We start from the raw sequence: 18255 nt of genomic DNA on the forward strand, positions 1-18255 counted from the left end.
GAATCGACAGAGGAACTTCAACGTAAGTAAATTGGCTGCTGGGATGTTTTATTTATATGTTTCACGTGGTGATGACTAATTTCTAATTACTAATTTAAGTTTTAAAATAAGAACAGTGCCTCAATTTTCATTCGTACTCCTGCGCGGGTCTTCATTCGCTCTTGCGGCTCGCCAGCCTCGTTAAAACGCACGTTTTGATTGGTTGGAAGCACATGCTCAAGTTCAACTGAGGACAAAGACCAATTCCTCCTCCCGTCATTGGCCGTCCTTTACCTAAGATGCTCTCTCGCACAGACACGGATTGGCTAAGATGCTATATTGCACGTCTTTTATTGGTCGGTCTTTATAAAATTCATGCAGGATGTGTTGAATCGAGTTAATTGGCTGAGGATTTCTTGACCCTCGAATATGTGGTACCAGGTTTGTAGTTTGGTTGTGAATGTCGCGTTGCAGAGAAAGAAAAAAAAAATAGTAAAAATTGGGCGCCGTCTGTATGCGTTGTACGTCAATGTTTACGTGTATAAAAGTATCGTTAATGTCATCTGCATGTGTACTCGAGGCAACTGAATATGCATGTTTCAATTTCAGTAGTAAAGATTATTGACCTGAAAGAAGTAAGGGTTTTTCCTCATCCTTAACGTTATTTATAGCTAGAGAATATATAGCTAACGTTACCTAGTCTACGTACCAACGATAACGTTAATAATGGAAGGCTTGATTTTCCCCTTTATGTAGGCTAGCCTAACATTAGCTAGCTATGATGCTGTAACGTTACCTATCTAATATTGGTGCATAGCGACGTTTGTTTTCAAAACAATTAACGTTAGCTCTAGCCAAATTAACTAGCCTAGCCACGCATAAACAGGCGGTGGAGATCCGGCTGAATCTTGCAGGAAACTACGGACTATTTATAATGCATTAGCCTGTTATCCAGCGCATTACGGTTTTTATTTTTTTATAGTTATTGGCTGCTTTTAAAAATTTGATCACTTTTGCTTTTCATAATTTAGCTAGCGAATTATTTTACATTATTTAAGTAACTTTAGCTAGTGTGTGTTCGTGGTGTTTGCCTTCACGTTAGCTTGGTGTAGTTGGTGTAACATTATGCTCGAAGTGCTTTTTGTTAAGTACCAGCTAGCTTAGATAGCGACGAACCTAAACAAACCTAGCACCATCTAACTTCAATTGGCTGCCTGCTGAGCGTGGGTTCTTAATAGAAAATGAAGTGAACTTTTATAAATTAACAACGGAAGTATTGGCCTGTTCTTATTAACGGACCAACTTGAAACTGACAAAAATTGGTTTGCCAATCACTTTGGGGAAGACGAATCAAAGAGGTAAGTTCGCGTTGTGTCGCCCGTGGACTATTTCAGTGTTATAGCCAATGCTATAGTAACTTCTGGTTATTTAATTTAATCCATTAAGCTACCTAATGGAGTTCGTTAACTTAAGAAGTTATCGTAGATCAGTCGTTCTCAAACTCGGTTCTGTCTGAGGACCCATGTGTATGCCGTTTTTGTTTAATTCTCTTGCTCAATTAAGGTTGTTGAACACACGCGTTTAAATCGTTTCGTAATTTGTTCCTTTCACAAAGAAGGGTTGATTCGTTATTTATCTTTCTTTAAATTTTAATGAATAGTAGTGCTATGGCTAGGTAGGTGTCCCCTTCACATAGAAGCCTATTGATTCGCCGCAGTATTTAATTTGATAACTTACAAATGTTTTACGTCTTTGTGTAACGTTAATTGTTCGCATTAGCTATAGCACAATAAGCACGTAGTTTGAAAACTTCTGTCTTACATAAAGTTAGATTAAAGATGTGCTGAAAGTAGCCGGTGCTATCTGTCTATAACATTAATAGTTTATTCATTTGTTTGTTTGTTTAAACTGAAAATGTACTTGTCTCATCTGGCTCCCAAAGATTCATTTGGGGAGATATGGTTAATGTTACAGCATAGCTTGTACAGCAAGTATGGAATGAAGTATCGTTGAAAGAGATGAGGAAAATACGTTGGGAAGCACTGTGAAGACAATTTCAGGCGAGTTGGATGAGATGGCTGTAAAACGGTTGTACACATGGTTAAATTATGTATTCTGTTGACAAGACTCGGTCAGTAGGATCATTTGGTGCCTCGAATTGATACTGTTGCGTCCGTTGCATCTTGATAAGCATGCAAAAGTGAAGTGACCTGGATGTTCGGAATGTTGTGTTTTCGCATTCTTACAGAAGTAGAAACCACGTAGGGGAGTGGTGGAGAGATTGGGGATGATATCTTCCCCTCCAAACTTGCACCCCCAAATTGTTTTCCCAATGGAAGGAGATGCTGAGGTTCCCCCTGTCCCTGTGTGCCTCTGCTCTCAGAGAAAACCTCAGCCTTGCTCCCAGTCCCTGTCTTCTGTCACATGCAGGTAGCAGCAATGTTTTGTTCGTTGACACTTTGTGCACAGGTTACTGACCAAACCCCATTTCCTGCACGCTCCTCCCCTCCCTGTGGATCATTGTAGCTTCATCAACCATCAGTGACCGGTTACCCAGCAGCCAGGTGGTGGTATTGGGATGTGTCAGTTTTGGACCACTATATGTTTGGCATTAAAACAGTGGGGAAAAAACTGAAAATGTTTAGTTTCTGTGTACTTTAAGATTATGAACTTAGACTTTCATAATACTGCTCAGAAGAGAAGTTATGGTCATTCAAAATGCATAGTGGAGCTGCATGGCAATTTCTTTTCAATACTTCATACATCAGCATCACTTGGTGTATGGTATCCAAACTTGAACTACTAGTAAATATTAAGCTACTAGTATCTCAAGCTGCTTAAGAACATCCACAATCATCCACATTAAAAAATATACAATGCCACCGGATGGTGCAGTAGGTAGCACTGCCGCCTCACAGCAATGAGGTCCTGGGTTCAACTCCCAGGACCTTTTGCATGTTCTCCCCGTGTCGCCCTGTTTGTATGTTCTCCCCGTGTCTGCGTGGGTTTCCTCCGGGTACTCCGGTTTCCCCCTGCAGGCCAAAGACATGCAGATTAGGCTGATTGGAGAGTCTAAATTGCCCATGGGTATGAGTGTGTGAGTGAATGGTGTGTATGCCCAGCGATGGACTGGCGACCTGTCCAGGGTCGCTTATCCTGAACAGGGTCGCAGGGGGGCTGGAGCCTATCCCAGCATACATTGGGCGAAAGGCAGGAAAGGCAGGAACACCCCTGCCAGACCTCTTCGTTCAGCCTCCACAGGCCGCTTGGCACCTCCCCCTCTCCGAACCTCCACATCACGCTCACGACTACTGTCTGTTCTGGCTCCACGGTGGTGGAACGAACTCCCCGTTGAGGTCAGAACTGTAGAATCTCTCCCCACCTTCAAGCGCAAGCTGAAGACACATCTCTTCAAGCAGCTCCTCTCCCCATCCCTCCCTACCTCCCTGTGAACCTTAATTGTTGTCTCTGTGACTTGCTTTGTGTATCGGTATTTTTAGTTGGCTAGGTAAGCAGTGTTTGGATAGTTAACTTTGGTCACTTTTGCTCTGTTTGTTTGTTTCTTTGTTCTCAAAAAAAAAAAAAAAAGGCCCTCGTCCTTATCTTTGTTGTACAGGTAGCAGTTGAAATTGTACTTCCCTCTAGGGTCTTTCAGCGAACTTATCCCTGGTTATGGGTATGCACTTTGTTGTACGTCGCTCTGGATAAGAGCGTCTGCCAAATGCCAATAATGTAATGTAATGGGTCTGGGCAGGAAATGACCAAAAAGTATTAGATATTCAACCCAGTGGATGGCAAGGTAGTTTTTGAATCAAAATGAAACTTGAGGTTCTTCAAAAGGTATAATATGCTTAGTTGTGTACAAAAAATGTAGTTCATACCACAATTTTTACATTTTAGTAATTTAGCAGGCGCTTTTAATCCAAAGCGATTTACAAGTGCATAAGTTCTTAATGTTGGGGCTCGGTAAGGGTTGCTGCAAAGTGATTAAGACTGTGATTAGTAAAGAGGTCTCTCCCATCTGCAGGTGCACATGTGATGGTAGGGGAGGAAAAGATAGGAAGCGGAGGAGTGGACGCATGCAGGTCACCAAAGAGCGAGAGAAAAGACAGAATGGAGAGAGTGTTCAAATGAAGAGCAGACAGACCTCTTCTCCTGCAGAGAGGGAGCTAGGCGGTAGAACAGTAAGTCTTCAGTTTAATTTCCCACTTTCAATGTTGTGCATATATTAGCAAGAATTCTGCAAAGGTGCAAACTCATTCTCCCCCACTCCTGTCCATTTTAAATTAGTGGTATTTTGGCATAACCTTTTTGTTTTGAAGATGGATGATCCGATGGTGATCCAATCCTAGTGTAATCCTATGTAGGATCTGTGTCCACTTTGAATGTTTTTTTCAGTTTGAACTGGTTTTCAAATTGATGCCTAATTTCTCCCAGTTTCCCAATTATAAATTCAGGAATATCTGTAATATAGGTCTTTATCCATCTAGTTTGTTGATATTTTTATTTACTTTCAAAATCTTTTTGTAAACAGTCGCTTACTTTTTCTCCTGATTTAGTGCACAGCTGGCCTTTACTTGCCTTGCATGGAATCCACACAATTCAAACCATTTCATTTTCTTTGTCATTAATTTAATTATTATTATGCACAGGAGAGTAATTCCAAGCACAAGAATTGCAGTTTTTTTCATTTCTAGGCATTTAGACGAAGGACATACCTGGTTCTTTGAATTTTCTTTGAATGTAGCCATTAAATACCGTATTTAATCAATCAACCTTTACACTTCAGTGCTCAAATACCGAGACCGTGAGAACAATGTGTCGTGAGCACATGTCCTTGAGCTGTGGCTTCAGTGCCAAAATGATCTGCCCCAGTAAACTGCAGCTCATGCCACTGTTTCACAGGAAGGATGTTCCCGAGTGGAAACTGGAAGTGAAATGACAAAGTAAGTGCTGTTTTGCAGGATCTTTTTTGCCACTGCTTTACATTATTGGCATTTGGCTTTAATTGTAATCATCTGATCTTTGACGTAACCATCACAACCTAGTGTCCTGGCTAAATTGAAAAATAATTTTGTTTTTGTGAGCACAATTATAGGGAAGTCCAATACACTGCAGTTCATGTAAATATTATAAATGTTGAAACAAATTAAGATCAGCACAGGAGTACTTGTACACACTAGTAGTATTGTGGTGGTCTTCCCTATTTGTTGATGACATTTTATCTCCCTGCAGGCACAAAACCAGAGGGGCTCATACGGGTGAAGGGACGCTCACCCCTCCCACACTCTACATGCAGGAACGCAGTACTAGAAAGCTGGGACCTGACCTACAGCCCAGCCAATCCGCAATGGAAACAGGGCCTGACCTCCCACCCAGCCAATCAGCAATGGAAATGGGGCCTGGCCTACAGTCCAGCCAATCAGCAATGGAAACCAGGCCTGACCTACCACCCAGCCAATCAGCAATGGAAACAGGGCCTGACCTACAGCCCAGCCAATCAGCAATGGAAACCAGGCCTGACCTACCACCCAGCCAATCAGCAATGGAAACAGGGCCTGACCTACAGCTCAGCCAATCAGTAATTGAAAGCCCACCTCCCATGAAGAGATGGGTGATTGGTCCGTTTTTTCAGTCATTCAAGTCGAAGATGGCCAGCTTTACAGAAATCGTAATGAGTCCAGTTCGACTTTTCATACCCAGTTGCCCCTCGGCACCCTCAGATACACTCTTGGACCTCCAGAATCGTTGCCCAGACAGTGTCTGCAACAGCCATAATGGGCATTTCTCTGAAGAAAAAACAGGAGAAAGCCTGAACATCCAGAGACATTTGGAACCAAAAAGTAAAAATGAAGACTGCACTGATTCTGGTTTGCCTCAGGCTGAGGGACAGATCTATGGAGGGGAAGTGGGGAAAAAGTCAGGGGATCTTCATCAGCCTCAGACTTCTTCAACACAAGCAAACAGCTCCAGTACAGAGAAAGTGCAGCTTGCCTCTGTTCGGAGGCTCCACTTTGACACCGAAACAAAAGCTGGAGACCGTTTTGAAGAGGAAGAAAGTTTTCATGCAGAGAAACAAAATTCCAATGTGACCCCACACACACACAGCCAGCGGGATTGTGACATGTTTCCTAGCAGCAGGGAGGAGAGACTGAGGGAACCTCCTTGCTTTGGGCAAAGTAGTCAACTTGCCAGAACCGAATTCCCCCTGGATTTTGACCCAGCTGGTTCCCTGACCAGATCAGACTCCTGTCGCCCAGAATCCCCCAGAACCAGCCGTAGGTCCAGCATGCACTTAAGTACTTCCAAAGAATATCGCTCAGGTAAAGGGGCACACTTGCAACGGCCATGCCCAAAAAGCATCACTCCAAGTAATATTTATCCTAATCGTGCACTCAAACGATCGCCTTCATCTGATCTGTTCACTCACACTTCCCCTAAAAAAGCTCCACTTTCCTCCGATGAAGCTTTAGGATTTTGTGAGGAAAAGTGTTCCTTCGGAGATGAACCACCTGGTCTTGAGGCAAACGCCAGTGGGTGCTCAAGTACTTTAAGTGCGTCCTTTTACTTCACACCTCCTGTATCCTTAGAAGCTAAGCCGGGAGCTCAACCATTGGCGGCAGGTGAAGATGGCTCATCTTTAACTACCTGCAGGGGTACAGCAGAACATGAAATGCACAGGTCTCTGGATGAATGTGATTCATTACCAAACAAGACCCCATTCACCACTACAGGCTCCCCTGGTCGAGATTCAGTTCCGGTCCTGGCAGATAATCTGGTAGGAGCTCGGGAGGTGGGTGGAGAACCTGGAAAACAAAATCCTGTGCTGATCCCGTCCCTACAAGCCAGGCCCCCAATGAGGGCTTCACTGCAGGGAGGAGGAGGAATGATGTCCTCAGAGGAAACTCAGGGGGAACCACAGACTTGCCCAGAAAAAAACTGCGAGATGCATGAAATTGTAAAAGTCAAGAGAGGTGGTAAAAGGGGGAAAGGGTTGAATAAGAAAAGAAACAATGTTATGAAAGAAAAGAATGAGTTACTGATGGTAACGGATGGAGAAGCCAGGGAAGAGGTAAGATCAGATCAGAACAGTAGGATTAGGATGGTCTTAGATGCTGACCTCCATAGGTCCCTTCGTTCCAGGCGAGTACTTGGAAGGAACAGTCAAGATACTTGTTTGATGGAAGCAAATGGAAGCCGGAGAAAGAATCTAAAAGTAGAAAGTCCGTCCATCACAGAGGTTGCTCCAACAATGAGAGGGAAATGCCCAGATTCTATGATGGGATCATCTGTGGGATTTAAAGATTGTAGCACTGGTAATAGCAGCACAGAGGACAGTATGACTGCAAGTAGAGCCGTAAGTCAAGGTAAAAATGTCAACAGTAGAAAATTAAGAAGTTGCATGCTTGCCTTAGAGGATATTAGACATTCTCCAAATGACTTAAGCTATGACTCTGCAAGGATAACCACTGGGACTAGAAGCAAAGAGGAGGATAACACTGGAATCAAGAAATTGGACACTCTGCTTGAGGATCCACGACCCAAGTGCCCACGGAGGGAATGTCAATGTTGCAGGCATAGGGAAGTTACGCCGGGAATAGACAAAAATCCTATGCTGAATTGGAAGTGTCTGGCTATACAGGAGAGGAATAGAACTACTGTGCCGTCTGAAGTGCCCAGAGAGAGTCAAGAAAGCCATGGTAGTGAGCCTTGGAGCCAGAACAAACTTGTGAGGCTAAGACACAGGCTAAAAAATTATGCTGACACAGAAAAGGGGGTCAGAAGAGAAGAGCGTCAGCTTCTCAAAGGGACTTGTGAAAAGGAGATTGAGTTGAAAAGAGAAACAACACAGTTCGGCGATGAGAGCAGTTCTTGGGATCTGGAGCCCAAAGAGGAAGTGATAACGGGGGGAACCAGTATTCAGGCAGGAGGAAACTCACCAGTACATGGCAGATCCCAGGATCAGCCCGGAATGCCCACACTGATGCGGATGGACAGGAAGGGAGTGGGCAGCAGAGAGAAGGGCAAGGAAGGAACTACAGGAAAGGTATCCTCTTTATCCCCGACAACAAATGCCAAACACACGCTTCCTGAAGCCAATGATGACTTGAAGCCTGGCAAGGTGCACAGGCTAATCAAAAAGGTGCCACAGGAGAGAAGGGGGAAAAAGTTGAAGCAAAGGGATAGGATGCGAACGCCAGAAGGAACTCCAAAAAGGAAAAGCAGACCTTGCTTGAGAGCCACATGTGAAAAGGAAGACTTTCCCAACAAAGGTGAGCAGTCGAAGGACACCGGCTCTTTTGAAAAGCCAGGTTGCGACTCCCTGCACACCGGCTTACAGCGAAGCTCCTCCTGTCCAGAGATCCCCTCCCTCTGTCATGACGGCCACTGGACCAGCCCCCTGCTCCTTTCAGCCCCACACCGCCAGCATCACCGCTCGCCTCTCCATCATCGCCTTCCCATTCCTCTGCCTCCCTCCTCAGCCAAACGCGCTCGCAGACACACTGTCTGCAGTCTGGAAGTGGAGCGAGAGATCGCCCCCCTGTGTTTGCGTAAGGAGGTGCACCCCACTGGGTGGGGACGGCAGTACTACAACCCCATCTTCTCTGCGTCCTCCGCATCCTTCATCTCCCTGGCCTCCCGCTTTCTGTCAAGTCCCCTGGCTTTCCTCTCCAGGAAGTCAGAGGAAAGCAGTTTGCGCAGCATCACCAGCAGTAGCAGCGCTTGTAGTTGTGATGTCACAGTCTCCTCCAGTGATGCCGCCACCCCCTCCACTTCCTCCCCGGCTTCCTCCCTGGTCTGTCACCTGGTCCCTGGCTCCACTTCCTATTCCCTCCCCAGATCCAGCCAATCCCCCGCCTCCATTTCTTCAGTTTGCAGGTAACTGCTGAAATTGGAAGTTTCTTAGTAATCAGAGCACGGAAATGTATTTTATTAGCAAAATATGAGTAACAAGCTGTTCTAGCTATATTAACAGATGATACACGTAAACTGTCAAAAATAGAGTAAGTGCTACCATTTTCACGTAGTTCATCCAGTCCACAAGCCCAGTTTAATTTGCAACTAGCTGGACCCATCTGTCTGGGAGTTAGAGAGGAATTATTGTGTAATTATAGCACATCATTCTATCAATATCTGCAACTAAATACGGAATAAATATACATTCTTCGTATTGGTTTTACATGTAGAGATGTTCATTTCAAGATTGTGATAATGAACAACCGCTTTGAAAAATAAAGGGGGGGGGGATGGGTAGCAATTCACCTCAGCCCTGTGTAAATACTCCAAATGATTAAGCTGTTTTAACTCTTAAGTTCAGTCTGGTTTGATTGTGAACTCTTGGACAGCATAAGCTTTCCATATGGTGTATAGCATGCCAAATTCTAAACTGCATTGAAGTGTTATATGGCGTGTTCTCACCTACCAACTGTATGATGATTTCCTAATGGAGTAATAAGTTAATTAAATCAAGCAGTGTGCATGGTTTCATCCAGAAGGAGATCGGAGGAGGTCAATTAAATTGCAGTATATTTATCTGTTTGATGTTGTGGAAATATTTAATAGCCTTGTCCTCCTTGTACTTTAATCAAAAAAGAATAAAAATGAAATAATAACATAAGATAATAACATAGAAATAAGTGTCCCTAAAAACATAAGAAAAATTTAGGTATTTGGAGGCACTAAGGGGCACCAGGGAACATTACATTTTGCTTCATAGATCTAGATTTAGTAGTTCTGCATATGGCCCTTGGATTTGCACACATATATATGATCAAGGAGTTTATGATCCAGGTAATGTAAAACCGGTAAATCTACACATTTGTGACTCAGTGTTTCACGTTAATGAGTCGCCGTGCTCTGGTGCCGCAGCGTATTCCCACAGGTTGCATCAGCTGGTGGGACCGAGGCCAAGCGGCAGGCAGAGGGGACCTGCTTCACACCAGAGCGTGAAGCCATCGAGCCACTGGATGAAAAGTCCTTCTCAGACACTGAAATTAAGGTAGGGATTGTAAAACCCCACGCTAACCCAATGACGGAACGTATCTGCGTGCTTGTCCTTCTTGTGTTGCTGAAAGAAAGTTAGTAGGGTTAAGTGTTACCGCAGAGAGACTCAATTAGCCAATAAATAAACCATGTTACAAAGACAGTAGTACCACTCTGCCTTCTGCTTTCAACTGGTCCGGGCTGAGCAATAATCTCCACTATAGGGCCAATAAATGTACCTTTGTTTTATCTGACTCCATTTAGAATAATAAATTAGATTAGTTATCTACCTTTGGTAGATGTCTTATTAATAATTTTGCTATAGGAATCCTGTACTGAGATGTACTCTTTTGAATAGTCCTGAACATGTCACATTGCGTGTTATGTGAATGTCTCACGAGCTGGCTAGATATCTGCAGTCATTTCAGAGGTCGCAGGAATAGCTACTTTTGGGTATGGCTGATGGCAGCTCAGGGACCCAAGAAGACCAACATTAGCTACGACTGTTCTCCACATGAATGAACCACCACGCGGAGGCGAGTAATTTACTCTCAGAGGTCCACGGGTGCAATACGCCGTGATACATTAAGCGTAAATTTACATCCTCCCTAGACCAACTCGAGGGGGTAACCAAGCATTCCCTGTGTAACATTGAGTGTCACTAAGGAAAACACAAATCAAGTATAACAATTGAATTTACCAGGTAAGTCACTTAGTTAATCACATTCTAATTCCAAATAAAAATATACATAAAAGTATTACAAAGGAAACCAAATCACGGAGTCTTAAAGGTCATACCTGGTAATAAAGACTACATATGGAGATCTGGCTACAGACCCGCTCCGATCGCTTGGTTTCCCCTGTTAATAAGCCGAAACCAGGCCTTTGATCTCCATCTAAAAATGGTCCACATCCAAATTTAGTCAATTCAGATTTAGAAGCATTGCTCTCCAGGTGGTGGGTGCTGGTCAAGAGATAGAGACAGGTGGCTTCACGGGGGCAGGTTTCCACAGTTCTCCCCAGGTTCATGGATGGTTACCAAGTCCTAGGTTTACTGTTGTGGAAATTAGACCATTGCACCAGTCGCACTGAAACAAGCAAAATAATACTAAACGTGTATATACCCTCAACCTGCTTTGTCATGAAACATCCCATGCATAGTTCATTCCAGTGACTGAACCCTGAGAGTACCGAGACAGAGTGATTGACAAGAGAACAGATGGTCTTCCCTCGTCAGCCCTTCCTGCGCCCTAACAAGGTGCAGAGAAGGGACTATGGCCGACTGGAATAGAATGGTGTGTTGTTGTGGAAGGTTGTTAACGTTTATGGCACCACCACCAGAGGAACGCCACTCCACCTGCCCACTAACAGCGCAACTAATAAAGGGTGTTCCAGCCAGTCCAGTCTGCCTAGATCATCATTTAAACTGCAGCCAATCAGAAGCCTAAATAATGAAAAAGTGAGTGGTGGCCCGGCTAACTCTCTGCTCTGATCCCAAACTCTGGGCACATCACTGTGACGGAACTGTGCTTTATCTGATTTGACTACTTTTTTTAAATTATTATTATTTTTGTAGATATAATGGAGATGTCCATTTCTGGTAATCAATGCACCGAAAATGTTCATGCAAAAAGAACTCGACAGCAAAATCTCTTTCCAGATATAATCCTATAATTATAATGTTGGCTGTTCAAATGGCACTGGTCCTTTGGTCTAAAACGATGGTTCTCAATCTCCGTCCTGGGGGGCAACTTGTATGCTGGTTGTCTTTCCAACCAAAAAATTTAACTGGTGTCAACTTCTCTAAATTAAGTACTTGTCATGTTTAAATGGAATATTTACCCTCTTAAACCGAATTATGTCTGGAATTATGCATGCCATGAAGAATGAATTCAGATGCTCTGATTGTAATTATTGTGCTAAAATGCAAACAATTACATAAAATGAAGTAACATTTTTTAGCTGATCAAATGAGACTCCTAATTAGGCTGCTGATTCCAGGTGTTTGTTAATTCATAATTTTTTGCCTTCAACTTAGTAATCAGATCGCTGATTCACGCTACACAACTTTCTGTTTTGTAATCGGATCATCAAGTTGTTGTGGATTGCAGACTACGACTGATCAGCAACAGGGGGACACACAATCACTGATCAGCAACAGGGGGGACACACAATGACTGATCAGCAACAGGGGGACATACATCACAAGATCTTTCACCAGGAGGAATCTCAGACGAGTTTCGGGTCTCCAAAACTACTTTTTATCATGAAAACGCACGAGAAGTGACACAGGAAATGTGGGAAATGGCCTGAGCCAGAGAAAAATTTCTATCATTAACAATATGCACTTACATTTTATATGTTTATACTTTGTATAGCTCACTCAAGTTTCCTAAAGTTAATTTCTGGAGTACTTTGCATAAAAGCGATATGCAAAGGCCAGGGTGTACCTCACCATTACATGCAGCCTAGAGTGTGCATTTCATATTACCGCCATTCTCGTAGCCGTGTTTGTTGATGTTGTGCCAGAGGGGAGGGGTCTCTGGTTGCGCTCCCCTGATTTGCCCTCGCCCCGTGTCTTGCGCTCTGATTGGCGTCATCGTTGGTACACCCATCATTAGGTCATCGTTGACGATATCTCTAAGGCATCAGCGAGGCTCTCAGATCGCGTCTTTGAACAGTTCAGCAATCAAGCACCGATTCCTATCTGATCTGGGGCTTTGTCAGCACTGTTTGCAAGTGGACGATCAGGGCTAAAATCATGCAGTCTAAACTCGTTATTGACACAATGCGAGTTTGGTCCATTATCATTTTTTATTTGAATGCTTCATTGTCTACCAAATGGTTAGTTTTCATAGCCAGGTGTCCACACTTTCACCAATTAGGAACCTGTTGATCCACCTCAGTCTGTTATCCTTCTCTTCATTTAATCATTTGCAATATGGCAAATGTGAGTCAGGGGTAGTGACATGGTGGTGGACAGCATTGGACCTTGATGCAGTTGCACGCCGAGTAAATCATATTTCGCATATAGAGTGAGTCCAGGGATTCAGCAGGGCCTGTAGGATCACCGCATACAATGGCGCCCTGATTGCACTCGCCTCGGAGTCACAGTTGCAGGTCTCTGAAATGATGTGGCTCGTAGAAGGCGATCTAGAAAATTAAAAATATGAACCAGGGACCTTTTATTGTTCATGGCATGCGTAGCAATTTCAGACATAAGGTGACATAAGAGGGAAAATATCCTCTCTACACATGACAAGTAACTCATTTAGAGTTAACGGCTTGTTAAAATTCTGAGATTGCAAAGTGGAATGAAAACCAGCATCCTGTACTCAGGTTTGTTTAGTATTGTCTATTCTGTTTAATTTCTATATTATACCTACTTATATGGTGTAAAGGGCTCTGTGGCCCATGCCAAAAAGGTGTCACTGATGACTGTGTTTCTCTTCGTCATGCTCTCCTTCCTCTTTCCTGGATGTAGGTTGGGAGGGCGAAACAAGGTGAGCGTGGAAAGGTTTCACGCATCAAAATTCGCAAAACCCCGCCAAAACCACCCACCAACCTCACGCCGATGGGTCTCCCCCGTCCCATCAGGTAGAGAACCTTGGTGTTCCCCTTTCTTCATCACACTATCATTTACCAGAGGCCAGAGTAAAAGCACATATTGGAGAGCTGTGAGGTCGGGGGGTTCGATCCCCGGTCCTGCCAAAGCTGAGGTTGGCCGCTGCTCCTAGGGTTCGGGGGAGGGACTCAGCAGGGGCTGTAGGATCGGGATACAGGATACAGGAGAGCCCTGACTGCACTCGCCTCGGAGTCACGGTCGAGGGAACTTGAAACGATGCGGCTTGTAGAAGGCGTAGGAGCTTGAGATGATGCGGCTTGTAGAAGGCGTAGGAGCTTGAGATGATGCGGCTTGTAGAAGGCGTAGGAGCTTGAGACGATGCGGCTTGTAGAAGGCGTAGGAGCTTGAGATGATGCGGCTTGTAGAAGGCGTAGGAGCTTGAGATGATGCGGCTTGTAGAAGGCGTAGGAGCTTGAGATGATGCGGCTTGTAGAAGGCGTAGGAGCTTGAGACGATGCGGCTTGTAGAAGGCGTAGGAGCTTGAGACGATGCGGCTTGTAGAAGGCGTAGGAGCTTGAGACGATGCGGCTTGTAGAAGGCGTAGGAGCTTGAGATGATGCGGCTTGTAGAAGGCGTAGGAGCTTGAGATGATGCGGCTTGTAGAAGGCGTAGGAGCTTGAGATGATGCGGCTTGTAGAAGGCGTATTGCTGTCTCATATCCTGATCCTCCTGGGCCTCTGAGCGTCAGGCCCGTTGCAGTGTATCCGCAGCAACATGGGTGATAGATAGGGTACAATTGGCTACCAAATTGGGAGAAAATGGGGGGGGGGGTATCAGGAAAATGGTTTCTTGCGGTTTCTCACAGATTTTGCCATGGCTTTTGATAATTCCCAGTCAAGTGCTTAAAATTACTTAGTCGTTAGACTTAATTTGTGAGAACTGGTTATGTGGATTTGAGAGATTCTGATGCTTACTGTCCAATGGTCTGCCTGCGTTTCATAGGCTGAAGAAGAAGGAGTTCAGCCTGGAGGAAATTTACACCAACAAGAACTTTCATAAGCCAGCAGAAGGGTGAGAAATCCCAAGGGTCTATGTGTTGTTTTTAAACCCTTCAGTTCAGCCAAGGGTAAGTGCATGCAATAGGACCTGAGTTTAGCCAAGGGTAAGTGCATGCAATAGGACCTGAGTTCAGCCAAGGGTAAGTGCATGCAATAGGACCTGATGCTGAACAGTGACAGTTTTGGATTGTGCAGAATTTCAGCCCTGCCAATGCCATTTGGGCGGCCTGTAGCGTAGTGGTTAAGGTACATGAATTCGATCCCCGGCGTAGCCACAATAAGATCCGTACAGTCATTGGGCCCTTGAGCAAGGCCCTTAATCCTGCATTGCTCCATTGCTTAGTAAGTTGCTCTGGATAACAGCGTCTGTCAAAATGCAATTTAGATAAATAAATAAATACAAATAAACAAAATAAATTGGAGTATAGGAAAGTCCTGCTTAACTGCCCTGTTATTTACACATCTTTCTCCCTACCTAGGCGGCTTGAAACTATATTTGAAGTTCCAACCAGCAGTTGTGATGGATCTCTGTCCCTGTTTGGCTCCCGGCGTTTGAAACGATTGGTGAAGTTCCCCGAGCTGGGTGTGGCCAGGAAACCAAGGAAACTGTTGTCGGGGTTGGGGAAAGGAGGCTCCCGGAAGGCAGGGGACAGCTTGATCGTTGGCAGGACTCGGCGTGGGCGAGGCCCGAGAGCTAAAGAAGGCCCTTCTCATACTGCGGAGGACCTCCATTCACTGCTGTGTTCCAAACTCGACCAATTAGATGCCTGGGTGGCTTTTGACCAGGCGGCTCTATGAGCCTGAGAACCAATCAGAATCCTTGAATCCTAAAAAGCCCGGTCTCTGGGTTAACGCTACTCTTGGCACTGAGCAAACGGGGGCTTTAAGCACTTTGGATCTTGATGACCAGGCCTGAATGTTTCTGCGTGCCTGTAATTTGAAAGCAGTCATGCATGAAGAATTTATATTTCCATTATGGATGTAGCATATATTGTAGACCGATTGTATATTCCAAAAAGTGTGCAGCTTTGATTTTATTTTTTTTATATTGCCTTTTATCAGTGATTTTGTGTGCACCAGGATTGTTTCCTGCATTTAATTTAAAAAAGCAGGATTTTTTACTGTATGTAATTTATCATAAGCACTGCTGGATGAACCTGGTCTGATCCTCCCATTCCTCCCATTCACTTAAGGCTGATTTATGCTTTGGCGACGAAGTGTCTACAGACTGAACTGTGTCCATTTATAGTTCAGCAACTGTGCATTTTTACTATGGCAACCAGCTTCTTCAGGAATTTGTCCATTTTGCTAGCTAACTATCAAAATAAAACGTCTTCATTCATAAAAATGAATGAAGACGTAGCCTAGTAAACTAGTATTAAGTACGAAAACCTGTTGTCTTCATTTCAGTCAACTTATCACGGCTGTGCAACACTTCTGACAGTCGTCTGTGACCTTACAAATATCTACAGGTACAGGACAGCCAGCGTCAACGCTCAAAAGCCAAAGCAAACTAATTTGCTTTTTTTTTGTCTGCGGACACATCCCAGACACTTCGAAGCATAAATCAGCCTTTAGTCTAGTCCTAGTTCAGCACTGGACCATTCAGCACGGCTTAGCGGTAACATGCTAACCGGTATTCCGCATAGCTCAGCACTAACATACTAACCGCCTTTCAGCCCGCCTGCCTCTAACCGCCTTTCAGCCCGCCTGCCTCTAACCACCTTTCAGCCCGCCTGCCTCTAACCGCCATTCAGCCCGCCTGCCTCTAACCGCCATTCAGCCCGCCTGCCTCTAACCGCCATTCAGCCCGCCTGCCTCTAACCGACATTCAGCCCGCCTGCCTCTAACCGCCATTCAGCCCGCCTGCCTCTAACCGCCATTCAGCCCGCCTGCCTCTAACCGCCATTCAGCCCGCCTGCCTCTAACCGACATTCAGCACGGCTCGCCACTGACGTGCAAACCGCATTCGGCATGACTCGTCCTTAACCAATTTCATGGTTTTCAATACATCACATGAATTCAGGAGAAATGACAAAAATGACACATTTGGCCCAGGTCTGGCTGTACTTGGCCATCTGAGGGAATGTATGTAAGCCGGATGGGAGACCAGTGCTTTGAACCTAGCAGCTTGTTTGATTGGTGCAGAACTCCTCTTTGAACCTGGCAGCTTATTTGATTGGTGCAGAACTCCTCTTTGAACCTGGCAGCTTGTTTGATTGGTGCGGAACTCCTCTTTTAACCTGGCAGCTTGTTTGATTGGTGCAGAACTCCTCTTTGAACCTGGCAGCTTGTTTGATTGGTGCAGAACTGCTGAAGGTTTGCTCTCAGACTGCAGGGACACCAGGGACAACCAGACTGGGGTGAACTGCTCTACAATGCAGGCACTGGTTGACCTGGTTGTCAATACCATTATTAGTGGGGTTTTGTTATTTGGTTGTCTGATTTGATACATTATCACGTTGAAATATAGTCTTGGGCCAAAACTGGTCATTGAGTACAGGGTATTTTTCACAACTACAATAATGAGTATTTGTATTCTTTTTTTCTTGTGTAAAAATCGATGTATATTTCTATTATCGTCGAGTTATAATAGAACTTATGACATGGCACACACGTTAGTCTTAGGCTAATCCTAAAAAAATGTATTCCATGTGCATACAGGAGAAAATAATTCAGATGTTTTTCATTGTAGATTAAATGTGACTTTTTGGTTTCTACATTTTGTTCTATGACTGCCATTTATAATTTCATATGAAGTAGCAATTTTTAGTTGCATATGGCATACATGAATGATCACCTGGAATGTTATAATGTTTGTCACAATATTTCTCGTAAACTGAAAAGTGCTTCAGGTCGTAAGTTGGTATATTTCGATATTTTATTGCAAAATGTTTACAACATGCCATACAATCTTTCAAAGCACATTAAAACATGTAAAAATAATAATAAATAATGACAAAATAGATTTTTTTTTATCAACCAATGACATGGCACACTTTTGAAAAGATTATATATTTTTTTAATTCCATCTTTGTAACTATTTAAGTGCCACTATATATTCATCTCCAGTAACTTTTGTGTATATGAAAAGTATCCATTAAACAGAATATTTATTAATGCCCTTGTTATGGTGATTTCTTTGAATGTCTTTGAATTTGTTTGATGACCAGACAGTGTGTGTTTTTTGGGTTTTTTTTTCTGTGTGCCTCATCCTGCTAAACCACTGTTAAAGGGATGGGCCCCATGGTCTGGTATCTCTTCAGGCTCTGGTGCAGTGTGTGGATGGACCCCATGGTCTGGTATCTGTTAAGGCTCTGGTCCAGTGTGTGGATGGGCCCCACGGTCTGGTATCTGTTAAGGCTCTGTTACACTGTGTGGATGGGCCTTCAGCTCGTCTGTGTGCGTGAGCCTGACTTGTGACCCCATGCTAGTTTGCACTCTGAATGGAATGATGTACTGTATGGACTGCATGGTTTGCTAGATGTGGGGTAAAAAAACTGATAGAACAGCAAGTTTGGTCCACAACCATCTGTTGATGAAAATAAGTTGATTCTCTTGCAATGGTAACAAAAGACCATGTTCATGTAAATGCAGTTAACTGAAAGATTGGGTATTTAAAAAAGGTGTAGGTCAGAGTTTGTGTCATCCACAGAAATGCGACACTCT

At 44.1% G+C, this 18255-nt stretch overlaps 1 protein-coding gene across 4 annotated transcripts; it reads left to right on the plus strand.

The window, feature by feature from the left end:
- The first annotated feature begins 458 nt into the window (after positions 1-458).
- prr14 (proline rich 14) lies at positions 459-17706 on the plus strand. Of its 4 annotated transcripts, XM_061224063.1 has the most exons (10): positions 459-1337; positions 1922-2039; positions 2228-2409; positions 4007-4163; positions 4885-4925; positions 5215-8859; positions 9850-9979; positions 13448-13560; positions 14531-14599; positions 15066-17706. In XM_061224063.1, exons 3-10 carry the CDS (start codon positions 2267-2269, stop codon positions 15382-15384), a joined length of 4617 nt encoding a protein of 1538 aa, XP_061080047.1. In that variant the 5' UTR covers positions 459-1337; positions 1922-2039; positions 2228-2266; the 3' UTR covers positions 15385-17706. The 4 variants fall into 4 exon arrangements, with proteins under 4 accessions (XP_061080047.1, XP_061080048.1, XP_061080050.1 ...); XM_061224064.1 differs by lacking the exon at positions 1922-2039; XM_061224066.1 differs by lacking the exons at positions 1922-2039; positions 2228-2409.
- Positions 17707-18255: the final 549 nt, after the last annotated feature.

Source organism: Conger conger, chromosome 16 (assembly GCF_963514075.1).
Source record: "Conger conger chromosome 16, fConCon1.1, whole genome shotgun sequence".
NCBI lineage: Eukaryota > Metazoa > Chordata > Actinopteri > Anguilliformes > Congridae > Conger > Conger conger.